Source organism: Enhydra lutris, unplaced genomic scaffold (genome assembly GCF_002288905.1).
Source record: "Enhydra lutris kenyoni isolate GAN:26980312 unplaced genomic scaffold, ASM228890v2 scaffoldscaffold1, whole genome shotgun sequence".
Taxonomy (NCBI): domain Eukaryota; kingdom Metazoa; phylum Chordata; class Mammalia; order Carnivora; family Mustelidae; genus Enhydra; species Enhydra lutris.
Genome location: NW_019154085.1, coordinates 90,882,777 through 90,907,480, shown reverse-complemented (window position 1 = coordinate 90,907,480; position 24,704 = coordinate 90,882,777). Strand labels below are relative to the sequence as shown.

The window sequence follows — 24,704 nt, the reverse complement described above, 5'->3', positions numbered from 1 at the left end:
TACTACCTGCTGGTTTAGAGCTAAGGAATCATACTTGCCCTTCTTCCCCGGAGAATTGCGCTCAACTGACTGCAGCAGCCTCGCTGGGAAGTTAGAGCCCAAAGGTCAACCAATGACTGATGGAGCATATAAAACAGGACCCCTCCCTGCTGTGGGATTTATGTTCCAAAGCATATCCCCTGTGGCTCAATCAAAGATGAGAGTTTCCCTGAAACACAGTCTTTCTGGTGTCTTTCCCCTTATCTCTCCATCTTTTACAGGTTTCTCCTGAACAACACTCCCCTCATAAATAACCTTTACAAGAATTCCTGTCTCAGGCCTCCCTAAGACCCCTCCAACAGGCAATTCTAAAAATTGCTGCCAGAATCCTTCTTTAAGATGAAAATTATGTTACATATACTGTGGTTATGTTATTTATTAACATCACGGACCTTTTTTATAAAATTAATTTTGCAACTTTTCTGTAGGTCCAGAATTAGTTAAAAATAGAAAAGTTAAAAAGACAGCTAAAGCTCTTTTAAAATGAAAATAGTATTTGAGCATCTTATGCCACTTGCCTCTTCAGTTGCTTCCCATGTCTCCCCTTAAAGCTAGAATAAAATTCATTCCTTAACTGTCTGTTTGAGGTCCTAGATGATCTATAGCTGGGCACCTGGGCAACCTCATTTCCAACATTTTCCTGAGTTGCTCATATGTTCCTAGGCATACTAACATCCCTGCTGTTTTTGACATATGCCAAGCTCACTCCTAACTCATAACATGCTGTTCTTTCTGTTTGGAAAGTTATTTGCTTCCATATTCACATAGCTTCCTACCTCTATGATGTTCTCTTCTCAAATATCACCTTTCTAGAGATGACTTTTTTGATAATCCTATTCATAATTCTACTCCCCCCGCATAGTCCCCATTCTTTTCCACATAGCACTCATTAGTATCTGGCATGATTTATATTAAATATTCCATTCTCTGGAGGAAGGTAAGTTTCATGACAGTTGGTAATCTTTTCACAAGAGTTAGGACTTGTCTTCATCATCTTGAACAATTTCTCACACTAGGTAGGTGCTCAATTGGTTCTTGTTAAATCAGTGACTGGAGACACACTTGTGTAAATGAACTAATTCCCCAAAGACTGCTCCTTCCCATAAAGAGTAAAAACAATGTAGTTGAAGGAAAAATCCTATGGCACATTAACAGTTAATAAGAATATAGGTGCCAAATATAAGTAAAATTACAACTACATAAGATACTATAAAGCATAATTATTAAGTAATATGTACTCTAGACATGTATTCTCTCCTTCAGGGTAGAGTGCCGAGGGACGTTGTTTGTGGCATGAACAGGAAGGAGCCTTGAGACTCCTTCAGTTCTGGAAATGTTCCATTGGAGAAGTGTTAAACTTAGACCTTATAAGGTGAGTAAGAATCATCTGGGTGCACAGAAGTCAGAAGGGCATTCTAGATGGGGAGCCTGGGAGGCAAATGCAATGGGAGAAAAACAGGCAAGTAGAACAAAACATGCAGGCTCCTGAGCAGTTGTAGGAGTATAGGGAGTTTGGAGTGGTAGCTTAGATGACATAGCTGGGAGGGATATTAAAGCCTGATTAAAAAGAGCTGTGAATGAAAGGGCAAGGAATCATGATGTCTGCCTTTTACAGAAATTATTTGTTTTCCCACCTCTTTGCCCATTTAGTTTCTTTCTTTTTTTTTTTTTTTTTTGCCCATTTAGTTTCTGATCCTCTAGAAATATTATCATCTGTCCCAGCATCATTAACATATATCAGTAAAAATACCCTAATACATTATAAACTGTCAAAATTCCATGTATGTGAAATCCTACAAATGGCCTTGCAACTTAGGCAATTTTCAAATAATATCCCCATAATATCACTGGCAATATGATAAGGCCTTAACTTTCAAGTTGGAAAAATACAACATGAAATGTTAATGACTTTCATAAAGTGATAGTATAAATTATTTTACTTGCTTGTAAAAATGATTATATTGCCAACAAACCTGGAAAGAATTGTAACACTAATATGCTGAACATATTGCTCCACATTCTAGACTGTGTCAGAAATACATCATACCTGTGGGTCTTTGCAGATTCTTTTGTACTAAAATTCTTCTCAGAGTACCGTCCATGGCTGCTTCTTCTATGTGGGAGTGGTCCCCAATGACAGTCCAGTACATCATCCTGACGAGACAAGTCAAATGGATTAGCTTGCAGCTAACTCAGCTCTGCTCCTCAAAACAGTTTCCCTTCAGACCATGTGCATCAGAACCACCCCTGAGTCCCTGAAAATGAAGATTCCTGGACCCAACTCTAAACCTACAGACAGGGAATGTCCAATAAGAGCAATTTATTTTTTAATAAAAAATTTTTAATTAAAAATTTTTAAATAAAAAATTTAACATTTCTCTATTTTCCTTTTAGGTCATTGCCTATAAATGAAAAAAGTAAAAGAGTACAAAAAGGAACAATTCAAGCAAAGGAAAGGAAATATTTGTGTTAAAATTGTTTAAATTTGTTCATATGTACACCTTCATCTTTTATTATCACAAATGGCCAAAATACTAATACTCCATACTTCATACGTTCAATATTATAGTTAATGTCTTGAAAATTCAATCTTAGGTTAACCATATTGGTTATGTGTTTATTGAAATGTCCACATAAGACACACACACATTCATACATAGAATATATCATGCAGCAGGCTTTCAGGAAAACACGTATTTTGTGCCATGATTTGGTGTGAAAAGCTCATGCTCTTGTACAGAAGTAGAGGAAATTTTAGAAGCCTTGTGAATCTATTACATGTTGAACATTTATTACAGAAGGAAAACTACAGAGAAGAGGTGGGAAAACAATCCCTAAAAATGGATATGCGTATCAAGAAATATAAATAGTCAACTTGTTAACCTACCCTCTTTTAGGATTTACGGCGATAGCGTAGGGTTCTCCAGCCATGTTTGTTAAGAGTCTGGTGCAGTTGGGGCCATTCAGCTGCCCCACATTGATAGAGTACCTCAGACTGGTCCAGTGAGTGGTGTAGTAACTGAACCAGTGCATTCTAGAATGATCAGTCCAATAAATATTTCCAGCAACCCAGTCAACTGCAATGTCCCTGGGCCTTTTAAATTCAGGACACTGAAAGAAAACAAAACAACACCACAGTATTTTCAAAAGCAAAGTAGTGGAGGGGAGGTCTGTATACATTAATATTGTATGAGAATGATATCAACATGGTCAGGTGTTTTACACAGGTTTTTAAAATATCTAAAATGTTCCATTTTATTCTTAATTTTTATAGATACTGTAATTTCCACAAATCTTAATTGCAATATTCATGGAAGTTTAACCTATCACTGCCTTTGTATAAACACCATCCTGTTAGACAATTTCTAGAATTGTAGACAGTTCACCTGTGACTTCTCCCAGTCAGGATTCTTCTGAGACTAACCATAATTGTGATGTCTAACAAAATAGAATAGTTTAAGAAATCCATATAAATAGTATCATACTGTTCTATTTCTGACTTCTTTTATTCAACATTGTATCTATGAAATTCATTCATAGTGTTGTATATGTCAGTTACTAATACTTTTTTATGATGGGTAGTCATTCATTTTATGAATATGCTAACAGTTTTTTCACCATTTTACTGATGATATCTATTTGGATTATTATAGCCTTAGGCCACTGAACTGAAGCCATGAATATTCTTGTACATGCATTTTGGTGGACACAAAAATTCATTTCTGTTGAGTATTTAACAAGGAATAGAATTGGTGAGTCTTAAGGTATACATATACTTAGCTTGGGTAGATACAGCTAGCATTTTTTTTTTTCAAAAAGTTTTTTACCAATATACCTCTTCTAAGCAATTTAAGGAAGTTCCAGTTTTTCTGCATTCTCACCATATATAATTTGATTTAAAAATTGAAAAAAATATTAGTAAATATGGACACATTTAGAAAGGTACTTTATTTAAACATATTTTAAGGAAAGTTACAATATATCTCATTTATATTAAATGCACAAGCTTGGATTTTCTGCTTTATATTGTATTATTGAGTTATTGTAAGACAGAGAGGTAAAGGAGTTCTTTGCAAATAGACAGTGAGGAAAATAACATACACTCTGTGCCCTTCAATTAACTTGGACAATTCTAGTAGGAACTAGTGTCATAATTAATTTGACATGGTCAAGTTTATTGTGCATAACCAAAAGTGAGAAAGGATACCCAGGGGTATTATATCACAAATGGAAACAATTATTTGAAGGTGATTATGACTAGACATGTGGTCAATGTGTAAGAGCATCATTAGGACCCGGCAACCAGTGGAAATATGGTTTTTAACACATGATAGTTTCTTGAGTGAATTACTAGTGAACAAATTTTACTGAAGGAGTGAGTGGACTTGGATTAAAAGAAGAGAAACTAAACTCAAAAAAGAACATGAGATGTCAATAAACAAGAATTACAAGCCACTGCCTGCTGTGTGATTACTGGGATCTCAAGGAAGGAAAATACGGCCTGAACTAAACGCAGAACCCATAGAAATTCCTAACAACTTTTATTATCAGTCCTTTCACATATTGATTTAAAAACTGAAATTATGAATAGTTACCTATTTCTCAACTCTAACAATAGATACTATCCATCTACCCAGTGATAGCTCAGTGATGTTTAACAAAAAGCACTCTGCAATACAATATGCTTTAGAAACAGTATAAATAATAGTCACAGGTGGGCAGAACATAAATATTTGTCCTGGGTAAACCACAAAATTATTTTCAAATGTTCCAGTATTTAAATTAACTGTAATTTTCCCCCCAGATTTGGCAGTGTTTAAAAGTAAATATATGAACAAATGGCATGGATATGTCAGTGTAAGTCATAAATTCATAAATATGACAGACTATGGAGAAAATAAACATTATAAGCTGTTCAGAGTTCGTTGGAGTTATTTATAATCTTCTAACACTAGTAAAGCAAACCCTCAGCTTGCAAAAAAACATGATATTGGTTATCTGGCATGAGCATGGAAAAATACCTAGTTTCCCTTTATCAGATGTAAATATATACACATGATTTCTTATCCTAATAATATCCCTGCTAAAATAAGACAAATTCCATGCAAAGTTCCACTTTTTGAATTTAGGATTTTCATTTTGTTTTACTCATTCTAAAAAAAAAAAAAATGTCTGATTATCTTTCCATTCTATACTTCTACACATGGACTGTGGACAATTAAAAACCCAAATTCTTTATTTTCATAGAACATTCAGAAGATTGATTAAGTGATACTTTGTTAAGTACGCAGGTTTGTGAAGATTCTACTAATGGCAAATTCTAGAAGGATAAATCAGATTTATGTCACATTACTAGGGTAAAAAATACGGCTTAGGGGAAGGGAAAAATGTTACTTTCCAATGAGAAGCACAGATATACCAATGGGTCATTTAAATCTATACATTTACTCTCTGATTCCCTGATCAAGAAATCCCTAATGTCATTCCAGTATCAACTAAAGTAGTTAGAGTATGGGGTAAAGGATGCCACACCCGATAAATTCAACCTATGGACATAAATCACCAGTGACAAGATGATTCTCAGAGAATAGTGGCATCAGGGTGAAGATGTTACCCAATGTTCATCTTCATCAATTTCACAACATACCGAATGCTCAATGATTCTCAACACTGAAAAGAACTGAACAGAAAAAGAACAATAACGAGAAAGCAACAGGATGCTCCTATTGTCAAGGAAATTATGACCGCAATCATATCACCCTTTATATCATATCAAATCACCATTTATCGGGGAACCTGGGTGGCTCAGTGGGTTAAGCCTTTGTCTTTGGCTCAGGTCATGGTCTCAGGGTCCTGGGATTAAGCTCTGCATAGGGCTTTCTGCTCAGCAGGGAGCCTGCTTCTCCCTCTTCCTCTGCCTGCCTCTCTGCCTACTTGTAATCTCTCTATCTCTGTGTCAAATAAATAAATAAAATCTTAAAAAAAAATCACCCTTTATAATGGGCTCCATAGGAATGAAATAATACCCCCCTCTACTGCCCATAGCTTGACCAGGATTGTGAATAGTATTAGCCATATAAAAGGGACTCTTGTATTAAATGGATGTTGGCTGGAGAGTGGAAGGTAGAAATTCCTGTTGGATCTTGATACAATAAAAAGAGAATTTATGGAGAGGTTCAAAATCAAACAGGTGAGTACAAAAGGGCAAAGTAAAAGTAAACTGAGGTTCTGGGGCGTGGAATGGAGTCTGACATGGGACAATAGAAATGGGAAAGCTAAGCAATTTGCTTACAAAGAGGTGAAAAACAAAACAAAACAAACAAACATCAGATTCAAAAGAAAAATAAAATATAAAACTCTCATTGCCCTTTTGGCCAGCTTACTAGACAGGCCTATAAGCTAGAGGCACTAATGAAATATGTCATGTTGAAGAGACTGTAGAGGCAAGTGGTTACCCTGACAACAAAAGATGTTGCTCATATTGTTGCACAAAGTGGAAGACACATTTTGACTGTTTTCTCCAGACAGATGATATCTTTCCTAATAAGCTCTCTAAATACACAGCCAAAGTTTTGAGGCCTGAGGCATTCTTCCTTGTGGAGATATATTAGTCCAATGAATGAAACACTTAAATCTTACAGAAAAATTGGCAGCTTGATTGTAACAAAATTAGAGGTTACTACTTTAAACTACTAATCCTTTATAACTGTGGATTGTAAGGTATCAGTCACAATTCCAGCTTCAGGAAACAAAAGATATATGTCACTGGAGACATTTGATTTAAATTAAGGAAAGAGGAAAACCTATGAAGTGGGACTTCAAGCATTTGAACCATGGAAATACTGCCATCTTTTTTAAAAAAGTTTCCTATAGTTAACAATATACTTTAGGAAAATACAGCTAACATGAGGGTAGATTGAAGTAGTCACGTATTTTATCTATGTTATTTTTTTATCTAAGAAAAGAAAATTTGGTTTATATTACTAAAGTTAATTATCCTGTAATGTAATACTATTAAAAAAAGATGTAAAACCACTCTAAAGATGTGTGTGTGTGTGTGTGTGTGTGTGTGTGTGTGTGTGTGTGTTTCATTTCACTAAATGAAAAAGCTATTTACACTCTTGGCCCATAATATATGAATCAGATTAAATTCTCATAAACCAGGAAATAGAAGTAAAATAATGACTATGCAAATTCTGAACATTACTAAATTATATGGCTTAATAATATTATAAGATATGTAGATATATATTATTTCAATCTAGAAGATCATACAGCAATGGGGAAATCCAAAAAGAGCCAAGAAAAAGTTATATTTGGAGCTAGAATGTATAAGAGTTCCTAAAACACTTTAGGAAGGAAATCCCTGGTTTCTACCTACAATTTATTCTGAAGCACAGATTATTTCAATCTGGGTAATTTTAAACCTCTATTTATCTAACTTAAGACCATGTCCACCTGGCACAAACTCTTCTTGGAGGAGGGGCACTTGGGTGGCTTGGTGGGTTAAAGCCTCAGCCTTTGGCTCCAGGTCATGATCCCAGGATCCTGGGATCAGGCCCCACATCGGGCTCTCTGCTCAGTGGGGAGCCTGCTTCCCCCCTCTCTCTGCCTGCCTCTCTGCCTACTTGTGATCTCTGTCTGTCAAATAAATAAATGAAATATTAAAAAAAAAAAAAAAACTCTTCTTGGGAGGAAAAGAAACTATATAATTCTTGGACAATTTCCAAAAGAGACCACATTTGTCTTTGGATTATAGACTCAAAATTGAATGTGACTTTATCTTTTTTTTTTTTTTTAGCATACTTAGTGTTCTTTAAACACATTCATCTTTTACCACTCCCCCCTCCAAGAATAAAGCAAAACTGGCCATGAAAACCTTCTTCACACTATCAGGTAAAAAAAAATATGGAAGATTAAAAAGCACATTAAATTTGGAAGCAGAAGCTTGGTATAAAACCTAATTCTAGTTTCTCTGTAAATTATTTGATATATAAATAAAGGCTTTAGATTAGATTATCTGTAAAAGTTTTTAGATTCTAAACATTAAATAACAGTTTAAAATATTAAACATTCTATTAACCTGCATTTTACATAGCTTTAAGGATGTATCTAATGTTAACAGTGAATTTTCATGCATTATTATGTGAAAAATTTGTTGGTATTTATGGGAGTAATTTTGATACCATCCCCTATGTGAGTGACCTAGAATTAAGGAATAAAGGTGTATTCTGGCATTTACAATTAAAAAAAAAAAAAGCGTAACACTTGAGATGGGAAGCAGAGCTATCTGAAAGCAGAGATTGCAAGATGGTAGATTGAGGACTAAATTTAAGTTCAAGTAAATAAAACTTTTAGGTATATTTTAGTTTAAACTTGAGATATAACCTTAAAATCAAGGTTTTTTTTTTTTAGCATCTACTAATTATTCATTGAACATTATATCAAAAACCAACAATACAAAGAAAAAAAAGATAAGTTGTTTATTTTTTTCTTAAAAACTAAGGGTATATAAGATAGTATATAAAAAGCAGGGCAACATTCCAGAATAACAGAGTCAATCAGCTGTTGCCCCCTGATTTAATGGAACAAGAGGCATATGACCTCTTACCTGGGTCCCTAATGTTATGTCAAATCACTCATTTATTTTACCCATATAGCTGGTTTGCAGCCCATCCCTTAAAGAGACAAAAGAAGTTGAACTTATCGGATAAATCATGTATCAATAAAAAAGGGAGTTACAATAGCAATAAACACATAGAAAAAGAATCACAGAAGCAAATGTTTATACTGTCTCCAAAATCATTAAGTAAGCATCTTGTGAATGAACAGAAATATTCAGTATATGTAGGATATAGATATATGCATATGCTGTATAAGTTCTTTATACAAAAGCTCTTTATGTACAAATTTGGCTCCTGTAAAGAGCTTTTGTATAAAGAACTTACACAGCTCAACACCAAAATGCCAAATAATTCAATTAAAATTTGGGTAGAGGACATAGAAAGACACATTTTCAAAGAAGACATACAGATGACCAATAGACACATGAAAAGATGCACGAATCATTAGGAAAATGCAAATCAAAATCACAATATCACCTCATGCCTGTGAGAATGGCTAAGATCAAAAACACCAGAAACAACAAATGTTGGTAAGGATGTGGAGAAAAAGGAACCCTCTTGCACTGTTGGTGGGAATTCAAATTGGTACAGCCACTGTGGAAAACAGTATAGAGGTTCCCCCCAAAATTAAAAATAGAATCACCATATGATCCAGTAATTCCACTAGTGTGCATTTACTGAAATAAAACTAAAACACTAATTCAAAAATGCGCCCCTATGTTTATTGCAGCATTATTACAATAACCAAGATATGGAAGCAACCTGAGTGTCCATCCATAGATGGATGGAAAAAGATGTGGTGTATATATACAATGGAATATAACTCAGATATAAAAAAGATTTTGCAACAACATGCATTGATCTAGAGGGTATAATGTTAAGTGAAATGAGTCAGAAAAAAAATACCATAGGATTTCCACTCAAATGTAAAACTTAAGAAACAAAACAATTGAGCAAAGAGAAGAGATGAAAAAAACCCGTCTTAAACATAGAAAACAAAGTAGTGGTTGCTAAAGTGGGTAGGGGGATTGGTGAAATAGGTGAAGAGGATTAAGAGTTTACTTATCACGTGATGACCTCTGACTAGTGTATAGAATTGTTGAATCATTCATTATATTGTACACCTAAAACTTACATAACACTCTATGTTATATACTTGAATAAATACACTGGGCTCTTGTAATTCAATGTAGCTCCTACTTCAAATATATTCGGATTGTAAATGTGTGTGTGTGTGTGTGTGTGTGTGTGTGTGTGTGTAAATAATACATAATGCTGAGTTTCATACATCATTTTCTGGCTAGCTTCATTAAAATTAGTTTCCTACTGTCTTACTACTCCCTACCATTCCAGTTCCGAGATCCAAACAGAACCTGGAGTAATCATGAAGCCACCTTGAAGGAATTTCCTAGTCATTCAACTGACATTCTTTAGATGACAGTCAATCTTTCTGTGGCTTGTCCCTTCAAAAAGTAACAGTTGGTTCAATTTTGAAAGACTCATAAAAAGAAAAGTTTATGTAGGCTAAGATCTATAATGTCTAAGCAAGACCAATGTTAATGACTGCAATGATAATGAAAACAATGTCTTCTGAATAAAGGAGCTTCTGCTTACCAGGATAATTAAGAGAGGCAAAGGAAAGAGCCTGAAGATTCTGAAGATTCTGAAATCAAGTTGCATTACTGGAAATTAAATATGGTGTATTTAATGGCTAGGAAAAAAATGAGTGTTTGTGGATATATATGTATATGTTCATAGGTGTGTAAGGCAATGGGAAGGGTGTGGTGAAAGATGAGATGGAATATCATAGAGAGGCTTATAAACCAATGAGTATTCAATGAAAATCCATTGGGAAGATTTAAGTGAGAGAGATATGATGATTATATTAATATTTTAAAATTATTTTGGCTATAGTGTGGAGAATGGCTTAGGACTGGGGATGAGAAGTAGATACAGGATAATCAAAGGAGATTTACTCAATGGATTTCAGAAATGAAAATGTGGAATTTTAATCTAAGTTTTAATGAGACAAAAGTGGATAAAATGGAATATATCTGGAGATAAAAATATTTAATCTTATGATGAATTGAATACGAAGGATGAGAAGAATAAATTGTAAAGTATAACTTTCAAGATCAATACACTATTGTAATGTATACCAAAGATTTTCAATTAATTCACTGTTTTTAACTCTTTAAAAATATTATGTACCTACTTTATGACAGATCCTATTCTAGATGTTAGGATTACATATAGTAATGGTCAAAACAGCAAAAATAACTGCCATCAAAATTTACTTACAGCAAAGAAAGTTACAGAGTAGATAATAAACATAATAGGCAAGTAAATCATATAACAATTTAACAAAGATATGCACTGTGAGAGTGAAAAAAAAAAAAGTATTGTGTTGAGGATCCATGGTGGGAGTGGAACAGTAGATTGCAATTACCAATACATTATGCATTCAGTAGATGGCATTTGAGCAAATTCTTGAAGAAATTTAGGAATTGAGCGATACAGGATATCCAACCTAAGAACATTTCGGCCAAGAGAACATTTCAGAAAAGACCTTACATTAATAGGTACTGATGGGTTTTACAAATACCAAAGCATCCCTAGAGAAGAGTAAGGGAGAAATTAAAGGAGAGGAAGTCAGAGAGGAGACCAGATCTTTTAAATCCTTGCAAGACATGAGAAATTTGTCTTTTCTAATGGGGAACCACTAAATATCTTTGATCAGAGATGTCATGTGATCTAATTTATGTCTTAGAAGATGTATTCTGGCAATTGTGCAGTGATTAAGAAAGTAAAAAGACCAGTTAGGAGGCTACTGCACTAAATCAGAAGAAAAATGATAGTGGTTCAAAAGTAGGTACTTAAAGTCAAGCTGATGTAAGGTAGTTAGCTCCTAGAATATGTTGAAGGTACATTCAACAGGATGGCCTGATTTGGGAATTATGAAAGAAGAAGGACCAATAGTAACGCAAAGATTCTTTAAAAGATTTATTTATTTATTTTGGAGGTAAAGGGGCAGAGGGAGAGAAAATCCTGAAGCAGATTCTCTGCTGAGTGCAGAAGCCCCATGCGGGACTCAATCTTACACCCTGAGATCATGACCTGCACCAAAACCAAGACTCAACCATTTAACCCACTGAGTCACTTGGGCTCCTTGTAACTCCAAGATTTTTACTTTGAGCAAATTTAATTTGTCATTAAATGAGACTGAGAAAGTAGATTTTGTCAATCAAGAGAAGTTTATTTTTAGGCATGCTACTTTGGGAACATTTTTAAAACTACCCTAACTCCCTATCCCTGGGGAGTCTGCTTAAAGATTATTTCCCTCTGTCCCTCCCCCTACTCAAGTGCATTCTCTGTCTCTAAAATAAATAAATAAATCTTTAAAAACTCTAAAAGAAAAAGCAAAGTAAACAGTTGAACAGAGCCTGATAGCAATTTGGTAGTTGTTAGCATGCAGGTACATGTTAAACCATTAAACTATGTAAACTTTATAAGGAAGTGAGAAAAGGTAGAAAAAAGAGGATCATGGTCAGGGCCTACATGCATTCTAATATTCAGAGAGAAGGAGAAATGATGAAGTAAAAAAGACTCAGGTGTGAGAGAAAGTAAGAGACCAATAAAAGAATAACTATATCGGTGACTCATCTTAGAATCATTTTCTATTTCAGGGTTATTATTACATAAAATGATGTAACAGACACAAAAGATCTACTTAAAGTTTGTTTGGAAAGACTGATGTTACTATGTAGAAAACGGTTTCTCAACTTTTGACATTTCAGTCAGGATCATTCCTTGTTATATGGAGCTAGCCTATGTACCGTAGAGTTCTAAGCAGTCTCGCTGGCCTCTACTATACTCACCAAAGATTAGCAGCACACCTCAGTTGTGGCAATAAAAAAATATCTCCAGACATTGCCAAATGTCCCCTGCAGTGGGGCATCATTCTCAGCTGAGGACCACTGACGTAGAAGCACTGAGTGTTCTCTGATGTCTGCTTCCTCTGCAACTTTCAGCATTTATCAAGGGCCTTAATTAATATGTCACAAAACTTACTGAACACCTCCTTGTCCTCATTTCCTCGATCTTTTGGCAGTGCTAGAAATATAAGCTCAATCTCTTTCTCAAAATAGTCTCCTATCTTAGTTTCTGTGACACCACGATTTCTTCTATTCTCCTAATGCACTTCCCACTCACTGTTGTCATTTTAATCTGGCTTCAGAGTTTGGTTCCAGTGCTTCTTTATGTCACCTGTACTCTCTTCTTGGTAATCTAGTCAGGCTTCATGTTCTAGACATCTCCTCTATTCTTCTATTCCTTAAAATCTCTAATCCAGAGACTAAGATCAAGCCTTGAATACACCATTGACTATTTGACAACTCACTTGGATTTTTTACAACCCCTCACTTGGATCTCAGATTTACCATGACTGAAACTGAACCCAGAATTTATTATTTTCCCTATTCATCAAGTTGTAAAATCTAGGTCTTAGGTCCTTCCTATACTCATTTTTTATATCCATTCTATTTGCAAGCTTTGTTAAACTTCTACTCTCTCCATCCCATTTCACTGAGACTATAATATTGTAACCTCCACTATTTTTGCACCAACTTGGAGCACAATCCTCCTATGTGATCTCTTTCTGTTCCAGATTTTCTCCCACCAAATCCATTCCCTACATAAATGTAAAGTAGCTGTCTTATACGTAAATAACATTACTTTCTCCTCATCTTTTAGGTCTTTGCTCAAATCTCTTTCAATGGGCCTTTATGGATCATCCTATTCAAAGAAGTCTTAACAACATCTGAGTTTTTCTTTCTTGGTCTATTCTGTATTTCCTTCAATATAATTTTCAAAATTGGAATTTTTGGTATTTATTTATTTATTTATGAGTTTACTTGACATTGTCTTTGTTCCGCAAAATATAAGCATCATAAGAATAAGACTCTGTTATCATTTTGTATCCTAGGAACACAATACTAAACCTAACAAACAGAATTTCTTAAATAAAGCTTTGGGTATGAATGAAAAACTTGACTGGTTCACCTTAAAATGCTGTACAATATGTTCAACAATATCCTCAGGATTATTAATTGAGGAATCTTATGCTTTATGTAGTCCTACAAGATCTATGTTCAATAAAACTTTAAATATTGATCACAACTGTTACAGAACCATTTAACGCCAATCAACATATATTGTGGAATGCCTGTCTTATGCAATCAGCAATAATCAAGTCACAACATGGCAATAACCTAATGATTTGATAGTTTTATATTTTTTCCAAAGAAATCAGAATAAATGATTTTTGTTGTTAAACGGTTTGAATAAACTCAGATGGTTTGAAAAGTATTCTTGACAAGTAAGTGTAGATAATTTCAAGGTAAAGTTATAAAGATTACCATAAATTTATAAAAATAAATTAAAAAATGGAAAAAGAAACTATCAATTTCTACTAGTTTCCAAAGTCCTAAAACAAGACTTTGTTTTTGACAAAACTTGTGTACACACATATACACACATAAACTTATTTGTGAGCACACCTGCATACCTCTGCACTTGTGTGTGTGTGCATGTATGTGTGTGTGTGTGTGTGTGTGTGTGTGTGATGTACACACAAACCCATATATGGGGGTTTGTGGTTTATAGCTAGGACCCCAATTAAAGATGGAAAGCTATTAAATAAAACTTAGCTGGATATTTCTTAAAAGCTTTCAGGGAAAAATAATTGCCTAATCAACTTACTGAAGAAAAGATATGATTATTAATGAATAAAACTATAAGCATGTTCATTCTGAAACCCTCTTTTGCATAATAGAGAATATGCCAAAAATGGTATCTCATTTTCACTTCTCAAAATTAGGTAGATCAGATAAACCATTTGTTTTGCTCTGGAATATTTAGCTCTTTAATGGTAAAAATCTAATCTGTATTTTTAAAATCATTTGCATTTCTCCAAGCATTGACCTATTTTATAGTGCTTGTCATCATGTACTTTGCTGTACAACATTTTATACTAGAAATGATAAATTGCCAGAAAGTATGCACAATTGTATAATGCTATCATATTCTGTTCTGACTACTAAAATTCAAATTCAGAAATCTCATTATGCTTCACATATAGATTGAATCATGTCAGCCTTTTAAGTTTTAAATTATTTAATTTTCTTAAAGGAAAAAAAAAATCCATCCATTTTGTATAGCCCAGGGGACTAGAAAATCATAAGCATTTCTATCTATAAATAACTTAGACTGTATTTGAAATTTAAATTTATAATCATAATTACTATTCAAGCCATTTTCACAGATTACAGAAGAGTATTCCCTTCACGACTTCCAAAAAAAATCATATTGAAAATTACCTTCCTTTGGAATGGACTTCAGTTAACATTTAGTTGTCTGACTAATATTCTTCTGATTTCTGATACAACATATTTTCTTTACTGAGATGGAAATATGCCAATATTTTCAGTTTCTCTGAACGTGCTTTCAAGACATCCTAATATCCCATGGCTAATTTCTTCCATTTGTTTCACTGATAATGGGGATTTAACTAAAGTACCCATAGTTTGATTTTTGTATTTTTCTTTCTTTCACCCCTTGGTTCAGAAATGGAAACCGATGTTCCATATTCAGCTCAGGGAAAAATCTTTGAGTTTCATTTTCCCCCGGGTGGGGAATTCACAAGTCAGTATCATTTACTATTTGTGTTGTTGGGGTTATGTAGAGGGTTATGAAAATCAGCCATAATATGGCTGGGGTTATGAAATCAGCCATAATATCTGCCTTGCTAAAATGTTAACACAGAGGCTGCTGGGGGTGACAGAGGGTTTAGGAAAAGGGTGTAAGCCTTTGGAACACCAAGCCTTGTGTGATCACTCGATAATTGGAATGTCATGGGGAGTTACCTTCCCCTAACCTTTCTTAGCTCAGACTGCTGGCTGCCCTGTGATCTAAGAGATATATGCACTGTCCCTTAGACTCAGAGAGCCCGATGCAGGGCTCGATCCCAGGACCCTGGGATCATGACCTGAGCCGAAGGCAGAGGCTTTAACCCACTGAGCCACCCAGGCGCCCCCGGATCCATATTTCTGATGACCACTAGTGTCTGGCATATCGTGAGCATCCAATATTTTTTAATGAAAGGATGGATGGATGGATAAATGAAGGAAATAAGAAGATAATTATATGAATAGTTTTAATTTAATGACTTTTTGTCCCTCTTTGACACATTTTTTTAATCTCTTCCACTATTCTCATATGCATTTGATAAATTCTACTGTGCAAACTCGGCTTTGTCTCCCATACATTCTCCCCTTTTCCCCTGTTGCTATTCTACTTATGCTATTCTTGGCTCTCATCAAGATCACTCAATGGATTGTTAGCTGGTCTCTTAGCTCTGTATTTATTTATTTCATTGGCACAATACTACCAAAGCAATAAGCCTGGAGACCTACCTTATTCACATCACTTCTTGAATCAAAATTGTAGTGGTTCGTTATTGACTCAAAAATCATGTCAAAACACCATGGTATTTAAAGTTCTCTAGTCTCAGTTCATTTTACATTACCTATCCTGTCCCCTCCTAGGTGTGCCATGACTCCTAATATCACAGAACGTGCCATGTGGCTTTACACTGCAGCTCCTGGCTTAGAGCTATGTCATTCAATGTATACAACAATATCCTTTGGTTGCTAGTAATAAAAATCAAAGTTTGAAGATAATAAGTTCCCTTCTGAGATCTCACAGCTAGTAAGTAATCCCTCAGGGTTCAAAACCAGATATATTTGACTTCAAAGAACACCTTTATAAGATCTAAACCATGATGGGTTATCTGCCCACCTTTCAAATGTCTACTTATCCTTCAAGTACTTGTTCCAGTGACATCTTTCAGGTAGTTTTCCAGTCTTGGAGATAATACCAAATACTTGTCTACTACCTGCTGGTTTAGAGCTAAGGAATCATACTTGCCCTTCTTCCCCGGAGAATTGCGCTCAACTGACTGCAGCAGCCTCGCTGGGAAGTTAGAGCCCAAAGGTCAACCAATGACTGATGGAGCATATAAAACAGGACCCCTCCCTGCTGTGGGATTTATGTTCCAAAGCATATCCCCTGTGGCTCAATCAAAGATGAGAGTTTCCCTGAAACACAGTCTTTCTGGTGTCTTTCCCCTTATCTCTCCATCTTTTACAGGTTTCTCCTGAACAACACTCCCCTCATAAATAACCTTTACAAGAATTCCTGTCTCAGGCCTCCCTAAGACCCCTCCAACAGGCAATTCTAAAAATTGCTGCCAGAATCCTTCTTTAAGATGAAAATTATGTTACATATACTGTGGTTATGTTATTTATTAACATCACGGACCTTTTTTATAAAATTAATTTTGCAACTTTTCTGTAGGTCCAGAATTAGTTAAAAATAGAAAAGTTAAAAAGACAGCTAAAGCTCTTTTAAAATGAAAATAGTATTTGAGCATCTTATGCCACTTGCCTCTTCAGTTGCTTCCCATGTCTCCCCTTAAAGCTAGAATAAAATTCATTCCTTAACTGTCTGTTTGAGGTCCTAGATGATCTATAGCTGGGCACCTGGGCAACCTCATTTCCAACATTTTCCTGAGTTGCTCATATGTTCCTAGGCATACTAACATCCCTGCTGTTTTTGACATATGCCAAGCTCACTCCTAACTCATAACATGCTGTTCTTTCTGTTTGGAAAGTTATTTGCTTCCATATTCACATAGCTTCCTACCTCTATGATGTTCTCTTCTCAAATATCACCTTTCTAGAGATGACTTTTTTGATAATCCTATTCATAATTCTACTCCCCCCGCATAGTCCCCATTCTTTTCCACATAGCACTCATTAGTATCTGGCATGATTTATATTAAATATTCCATTCTCTGGAGGAAGGTAAGTTTCATGACAGTTGGTAATCTTTTCACAAGAGTTAGGACTTGTCTTCATCATCTTGAACAATTTCTCACACTAGGTAGGTGCTCAATTGGTTCTTGTTAAATCAGTGACTGGAGACACACTTGTGTAAATGAACTAATTCCCCAAAGACTGCTCCTTCCCATAAAGAGTAAAAACAATGTAGTTGAAGGAAAAATCCTATGGCACATTAACAGTTAATAAGAATATAGGTGCCAAATATAAGTAAAATTACAACTACATAAGATACTATAAAGCATAATTATTAAGTAATATGTACTCTAGACATGTATTCTCTCCTTCAGGGTAGAGTGCCGAGGGACGTTGTTTGTGGCATGAACAGGAAGGAGCCTTGAGACTCCTTCAGTTCTGGAAATGTTCCATTGGAGAAGTGTTAAACTTAGACCTTATAAGGTGAGTAAGAATCATCTGGGTGCACAGAAGTCAGAAGGGCATTCTAGATGGGGAGCCTGGGAGGCAAATGCAATGGGAGAAAAACAGGCAAGTAGAACAAAACATGCAGGCTCCTGAGCAGTTGTAGGAGTATAGGGAGTTTGGAGTGGTAGCTTAGATGACATAGCTGGGAGGGATATTAAAGCCTGATTAAAAAGAGCTGTGAATGAAAGGGCAAGGAATCATGATGTCTGCCTTTTACAGAAATTATTTGTTTTCCCACCTCTTTGCCCATTTAGTTTCTTTCTTTTTTTTTTTTTTTTTTTGCCCATTTAGTTTCTGATCCTCTAGAAATATTATCATCTGTCCCAGCATCATTAACATATATCAGTAAAAATACCCTAATACATTATAAACTGTCAAAATTCCATGTATGTGAAATCCTACAAATGGTCTTGCAACTTAGGCAATTTTCAAATAATATCCCCATAATATCACTGGCAATATGATAAGGCCTTAACTTTCAAGTTGGAAAAATACAACATGAAATGTTAATGACTTTCATAAAGTGATAGTATAAATTATTTTACTTGCTTGTAAAAATGATTATATTGCCAACAAACCTGGAAAGAATTGTAACACTAATATGCTGAACATATTGCTCCACATTCTAGACTGTGTCAGAAATACATCATACCTGTGGGTCTTTGCAGATTCTTTTGTACTAAAATTCTTCTCAGAGTACCGTCCATGGCTGCTTCTTCTATGTGGGAGTGGTCCCCAATGACAGTCCAGTACATCATCCTGACGAGACAAGTCAAATGGATTAGCTTGCAGCTAACTCAGCTCTGCTCCTCAAAACAGTTTCCCTTCAGACCATGTGCATCAGAACCACCCCTGAGTCCCTGAAAATGAAGATTCCTGGACCCAACTCTAAACCTACAGACAGGGAATGTCCAATAAGAGCAATTTATTTTTTAATAAAAAATTTTTAATTAAAAATTTTTAAATAAAAAATTTAACATTTCTCTATTTTCCTTTTAGGTCATTGCCTATAAATGAAAAAAGTAAAAGAGTACAAAAAGGAACAATTCAAGCAAAGGAAAGGAAATATTTGTGTTAAAATTGTTTAAATTTGTTCATATGTACACCTTCATCTTTTATTATCACAAATGGCCAAAATACTAATACTCCATACTTCATACGTTCAATATTATAGTTAATGTCTTGAAAATTCAATCTTAGGTTAACCATATTGGTTATGTGTTTATTGAAATGTCCACATAAGACACACACACATTCATACATAGAATATATCATGCAGCAGGCTTTCAGGAAAACACGTATTTTGTGCCATGATTTGGTGTGAAAAGCTCATGCTCTTGTACAGAAGTAGAGGAAATTTTAGAAGCCTTGTGAATCTATTACATGTTGAACATTTATTACAGAAGGAAAACTACAGAGAAGAGGTGGGAAAACAATCCCTAAAAATGGATATGCGTATCAAGAAATATAAATAGTCAACTTGTTAACCTACCCTCTTTTAGGATTTACGGCGATAGCGTAGGGTTCTCCAGCCATGTTTGTTAAGAGTCTGGTGCAGTTGGGGCCATTCAGCTGCCCCACATTGATAGAGTACCTCAGACTGGTCCAGTGAGTGGTGTAGTAACTGAACCAGTGCATTCTAGAATGATCAGTCCAATAAATATTTCCAGCAACCCAGTCAACTGCAATGTCCCTGGGCCTTTTAAATTCAGGACACTGAAAGAAAACAAAACAACACCACAGTATTTTCAAAAGCAAAGTAGTGGAGGGGAGGTCTGTATACATTAATATTGTATGAGAATGATATCAACATGGTCAGGTGTTTTACACAGGTTTTTAAAATATCTAAAATGTTCCATTTTATTCTTAATTTTTATAGATACTGTAATTTCCACAAATCTTAATTGCAATATTCATGGAAGTTTAACCTATCACTGCCTTTGTATAAACACCATCCTGTTAGACAATTTCTAGAATTGTAGACAGTTCACCTGTGACTTCTCCCAGTCAGGATTCTTCTGAGACTAACCATAATTGTGATGTCTAACAAAATAGAATAGTTTAAGAAATCCATATAAATAGTATCATACTGTTCTATTTCTGACTTCTTTTATTCAACATTGTATCTATGAAATTCATTCATAGTGTTGTATATGTCAGTTACTAATACTTTTTTATGATGGGTAGTCATTCATTTTATGAATATGCTAACAGTTTTTTCACCATTTTACTGATGATATCTATTTGGATTATTATAGCCTTAGGCCACTGAACTGAAGCCATGAATATTCTTGTACATGCATTTTGGTGGACACAAAAATTCATTTCTGTTGAGTATTTAACAAGGAATAGAATTGGTGAGTCTTAAGGTATACATATACTTAGCTTGGGTAGATACAGCTAGCATTTTTTTTTTTCAAAAAGTTTTTTACCAATATACCTCTTCTAAGCAATTTAAGGAAGTTCCAGTTTTTCTGCATTCTCACCATATATAATTTGATTTAAAAATTGAAAAAAATATTAGTAAATATGGACACATTTAGAAAGGTACTTTATTTAAACATATTTTAAGGAAAGTTACAATATATCTCATTTATATTAAATGCACAAGCTTGGATTTTCTGCTTTATATTGTATTATTGAGTTATTGTAAGACAGAGAGGTAAAGGAGTTCTTTGCAAATAGACAGTGAGGAAAATAACATACACTCTGTGCCCTTCAATTAACTTGGACAATTCTAGTAGGAACTAGTGTCATAATTAATTTGACATGGTCAAGTTTATTGTGCATAACCAAAAGTGAGAAAGGATACCCAGGGGTATTATATCACAAATGGAAACAATTATTTGAAGGTGATTATGACTAGACATGTGGTCAATGTGTAAGAGCATCATTAGGACCCGGCAACCAGTGGAAATATGGTTTTTAACACATGATAGTTTCTTGAGTGAATTACTAGTGAACAAATTTTACTGAAGGAGTGAGTGGACTTGGATTAAAAGAAGAGAAACTAAACTCAAAAAAGAACATGAGATGTCAATAAACAAGAATTACAAGCCACTGCCTGCTGTGTGATTACTGGGATCTCAAGGAAGGAAAATACGGCCTGAACTAAACGCAGAACCCATAGAAATTCCTAACAACTTTTATTATCAGTCCTTTCACATATTGATTTAAAAACTGAAATTATGAATAGTTACCTATTTCTCAACTCTAACAATAGATACTATCCATCTACCCAGTGATAGCTCAGTGATGTTTAACAAAAAGCACTCTGCAATACAATATGCTTTAGAAACAGTATAAATAATAGTCACAGGTGGGCAGAACATAAATATTTGTCCTGGGTAAACCACAAAATTATTTTCAAATGTTCCAGTATTTAAATTAACTGTAATTTTCCCCCCAGATTTGGCAGTGTTTAAAAGTAAATATATGAACAAATGGCATGGATATGTCAGTGTAAGTCATAAATTCATAAATATGACAGACTATGGAGAAAATAAACATTATAAGCTGTTCAGAGTTCGTTGGAGTTATTTATAATCTTCTAACACTAGTAAAGCAAACCCTCAGCTTGCAAAAAAACATGATATTGGTTATCTGGCATGAGCATGGAAAAATACCTAGTTTCCCTTTATCAGATGTAAATATATACACATGATTTCTTATCCTAATAATATCCCTGCTAAAATAAGACAAATTCCATGCAAAGTTCCACTTTTTGAATTTAGGATTTTCATTTTGTTTTACTCATTCTAAAAAAAAAAAAAATGTCTGATTATCTTTCCATTCTATACTTCTACACATGGACTGTGGACAATTAAAAACCCAAATTCTTTATTTTCATAGAACATTCAGAAGATTGATTAAGTGATACTTTGTCAAGTACGCAGGTTTGTGAAGATTCTACTAATGGCAAATTCTAGAAGGATAAATCAGATTTATGTCACATTACTAGGGTAAAAAATACGGCTTAGGGGAAGGGAAAAATGTTACTTTCCAATGAGAAGCACAGATATACCAATGGGTCATTTAAATCTATACATTTACTCTCTGATTCCCTGATCAAGAAATCCCTAATGTCATTCCAGTATCAACTAAAGTAGTTAGAGTATGGGGTAAAGGATGCCACACCCGATAAATTCAACCTATGGACATAAATCACCAGTGACAAGATGATTCTCAGAGAATAGTGGCATCAGGGTGAAGATGTTACCCAATGTTCATCTTCATCAATTTCACAACATACCGAATGCTCAATGATTCTCAACACTGAAAAGAACTGAACAGAAAAAGAACAATAACGAGAAAGCAACAGGATGCTCCTATTGTCAAGGAAATTATGACCGCAATCATATCACCCTTTATATCATATCAAATCACCATTTATCGGGGAACCTGGGTGGCTCAGTGGGTTAAGCCTTTGTCTTTGGCTCAGGTCATGGTCTCAGGGTCCTGGGATTAAGCTCTGCATAGGGCTTTCTGCTCAGCAGGGAGCCTGCTTCTCCCTCTTCCTCTGCCTGCCTCTCTGCCTACTTGTAATCTCTCTATCTCTGTGTCAAATAAATAAATAAAATCTTAAAAAAAAATCACCCTTTATAATGGGCTCCATAGGAATGAAATAATACCCCCCTCTACTGCCCATAGCTTGACCAGGATTGTGAATAGTATTAGCCATATAAAAGGGACTCTTGTATTAAATGGATGTTGGCTGGAGAGTGGAAGGTAGAAATTCCTGTTGGATCTTGATACAATAAAAAGAGAATTTATGGAGAGGTTCAAAATCAAACAGGTGAGTACAAAAGGGCAAAGTAAAAGTAAACTGAGGTTCTGGGGCGTGGAATGGAGTCTGACATGGGACAATAGAAATGGGAAAGCTAAGCAATTTGCTTACAAAGAGGTGAAAAACAAAACAAAACAAACAAACATCAGATTCAAAAGAAAAATAAAATATAAAACTCTCATTGCCCTTTTGGCCAGCTTACTAGACAGGCCTATAAGCTAGAGGCACTAATGAAATATGTCATGTTGAAGAGACTGTAGAGGCAAGTGGTTACCCTGACAACAAAAGATGTTGCTCATATTGTTGCACAAAGTGGAAGACACATTTTGACTGTTTTCTCCAGACAGATGATATCTTTCCTAATAAGCTCTCTAAATACACAGCCAAAGTTTTGAGGCCTGAGGCATTCTTCCTTGTGGAGATATATTAGTCCAATGAATGAAACACTTAAATCTTACAGAAAAATTGGCAGCTTGATTGTAACAAAATTAGAGGTTACTACTTTAAACTACTAATCCTTTATAACTGTGGATTGTAAGGTATCAGTCACAATTCCAGCTTCAGGAAACAAAAGATATATGTCACTGGAGACATTTGATTTAAATTAAGGAAAGAGGAAAACCTATGAAGTGGGACTTCAAGCATTTGAACCATGGAAATACTGCCATCTTTTTTAAAAAAGTTTCCTATAGTTAACAATATACTTTAGGAAAATACAGCTAACATGAGGGTAGATTGAAGTAGTCACGTATTTTATCTATGTTATTTTTTTATCTAAGAAAAGAAAATTTGGTTTATATTACTAAAGTTAATTATCCTGTAATGTAATACTATTAAAAAAAGATGTAAAACCACTCTAAAGATGTGTGTGTGTGTGTGTGTGTGTGTGTGTGTGTGTGTGTTTCATTTCACTAAATGAAAAAGCTATTTACACTCTTGGCCCATAATATATGAATCAGATTAAATTCTCATAAACCAGGAAATAGAAGTAAAATAATGACTATGCAAATTCTGAACATTACTAAATTATATGGCTTAATAATATTATAAGATATGTAGATATATATTATTTCAATCTAGAAGATCATACAGCAATGGGGAAATCCAAAAAGAGCCAAGAAAAAGTTATATTTGGAGCTAGAATGTATAAGAGTTCCTAAAACACTTTAGGAAGGAAATCCCTGGTTTCTACCTACAATTTATTCTGAAGCACAGATTATTTCAATCTGGGTAATTTTAAACCTCTATTTATCTAACTTAAGACCATGTCCACCTGGCACAAACTCTTCTTGGAGGAGGGGCACTTGGGTGGCTTGGTGGGTTAAAGCCTCAGCCTTTGGCTCCAGGTCATGATCCCAGGATCCTGGGATCAGGCCCCACATCGGGCTCTCTGCTCAGTGGGGAGCCTGCTTCCCCCCTCTCTCTGCCTGCCTCTCTGCCTACTTGTGATCTCTGTCTGTCAAATAAATAAATGAAATATTAAAAAAAAAAAAAAAACTCTTCTTGGGAGGAAAAGAAACTATATAATTCTTGGACAATTTCCAAAAGAGACCACATTTGTCTTTGGATTATAGACTCAAAATTGAATGTGACTTTATCTTTTTTTTTTTTTTTAGCATACTTAGTGTTCTTTAAACACATTCATCTTTTACCACTCCCCCCTCCAAGAATAAAGCAAAACTGGCCATGAAAACCTTCTTCACACTATCAGGTAAAAAAAAATATGGAAGATTAAAAAGCACATTAAATTTGGAAGCAGAAGCTTGGTATAAAACCTAATTCTAGTTTCTCTGTAAATTATTTGATATATAAATAAAGGCTTTAGATTAGATTATCTGTAAAAGTTTTTAGATTCTAAACATTAAATAACAG

General features: G+C 34.7%; 1 protein-coding gene across 1 annotated transcript in view; it reads right to left on the bottom strand.

The window, feature by feature from the left end:
* LOC111140884 (LDL receptor related protein 1B) overlaps window positions 1-24,704 on the bottom strand; it is a 1,957,146-nt gene that overhangs the window by 93,727 nt on the left and 1,838,715 nt on the right. The window contains exons 79-80 of the mRNA XM_022493131.1: window positions 19,539-19,762; window positions 18,699-18,805 (exon numbers count right to left, since the gene is read on the bottom strand). Of these exons, the coding sequence (XP_022348839.1) occupies window positions 18,699-18,805; window positions 19,539-19,762 (331 nt within the window). The remainder of the gene's footprint in view (window positions 1-18,698; window positions 18,806-19,538; window positions 19,763-24,704) is intronic.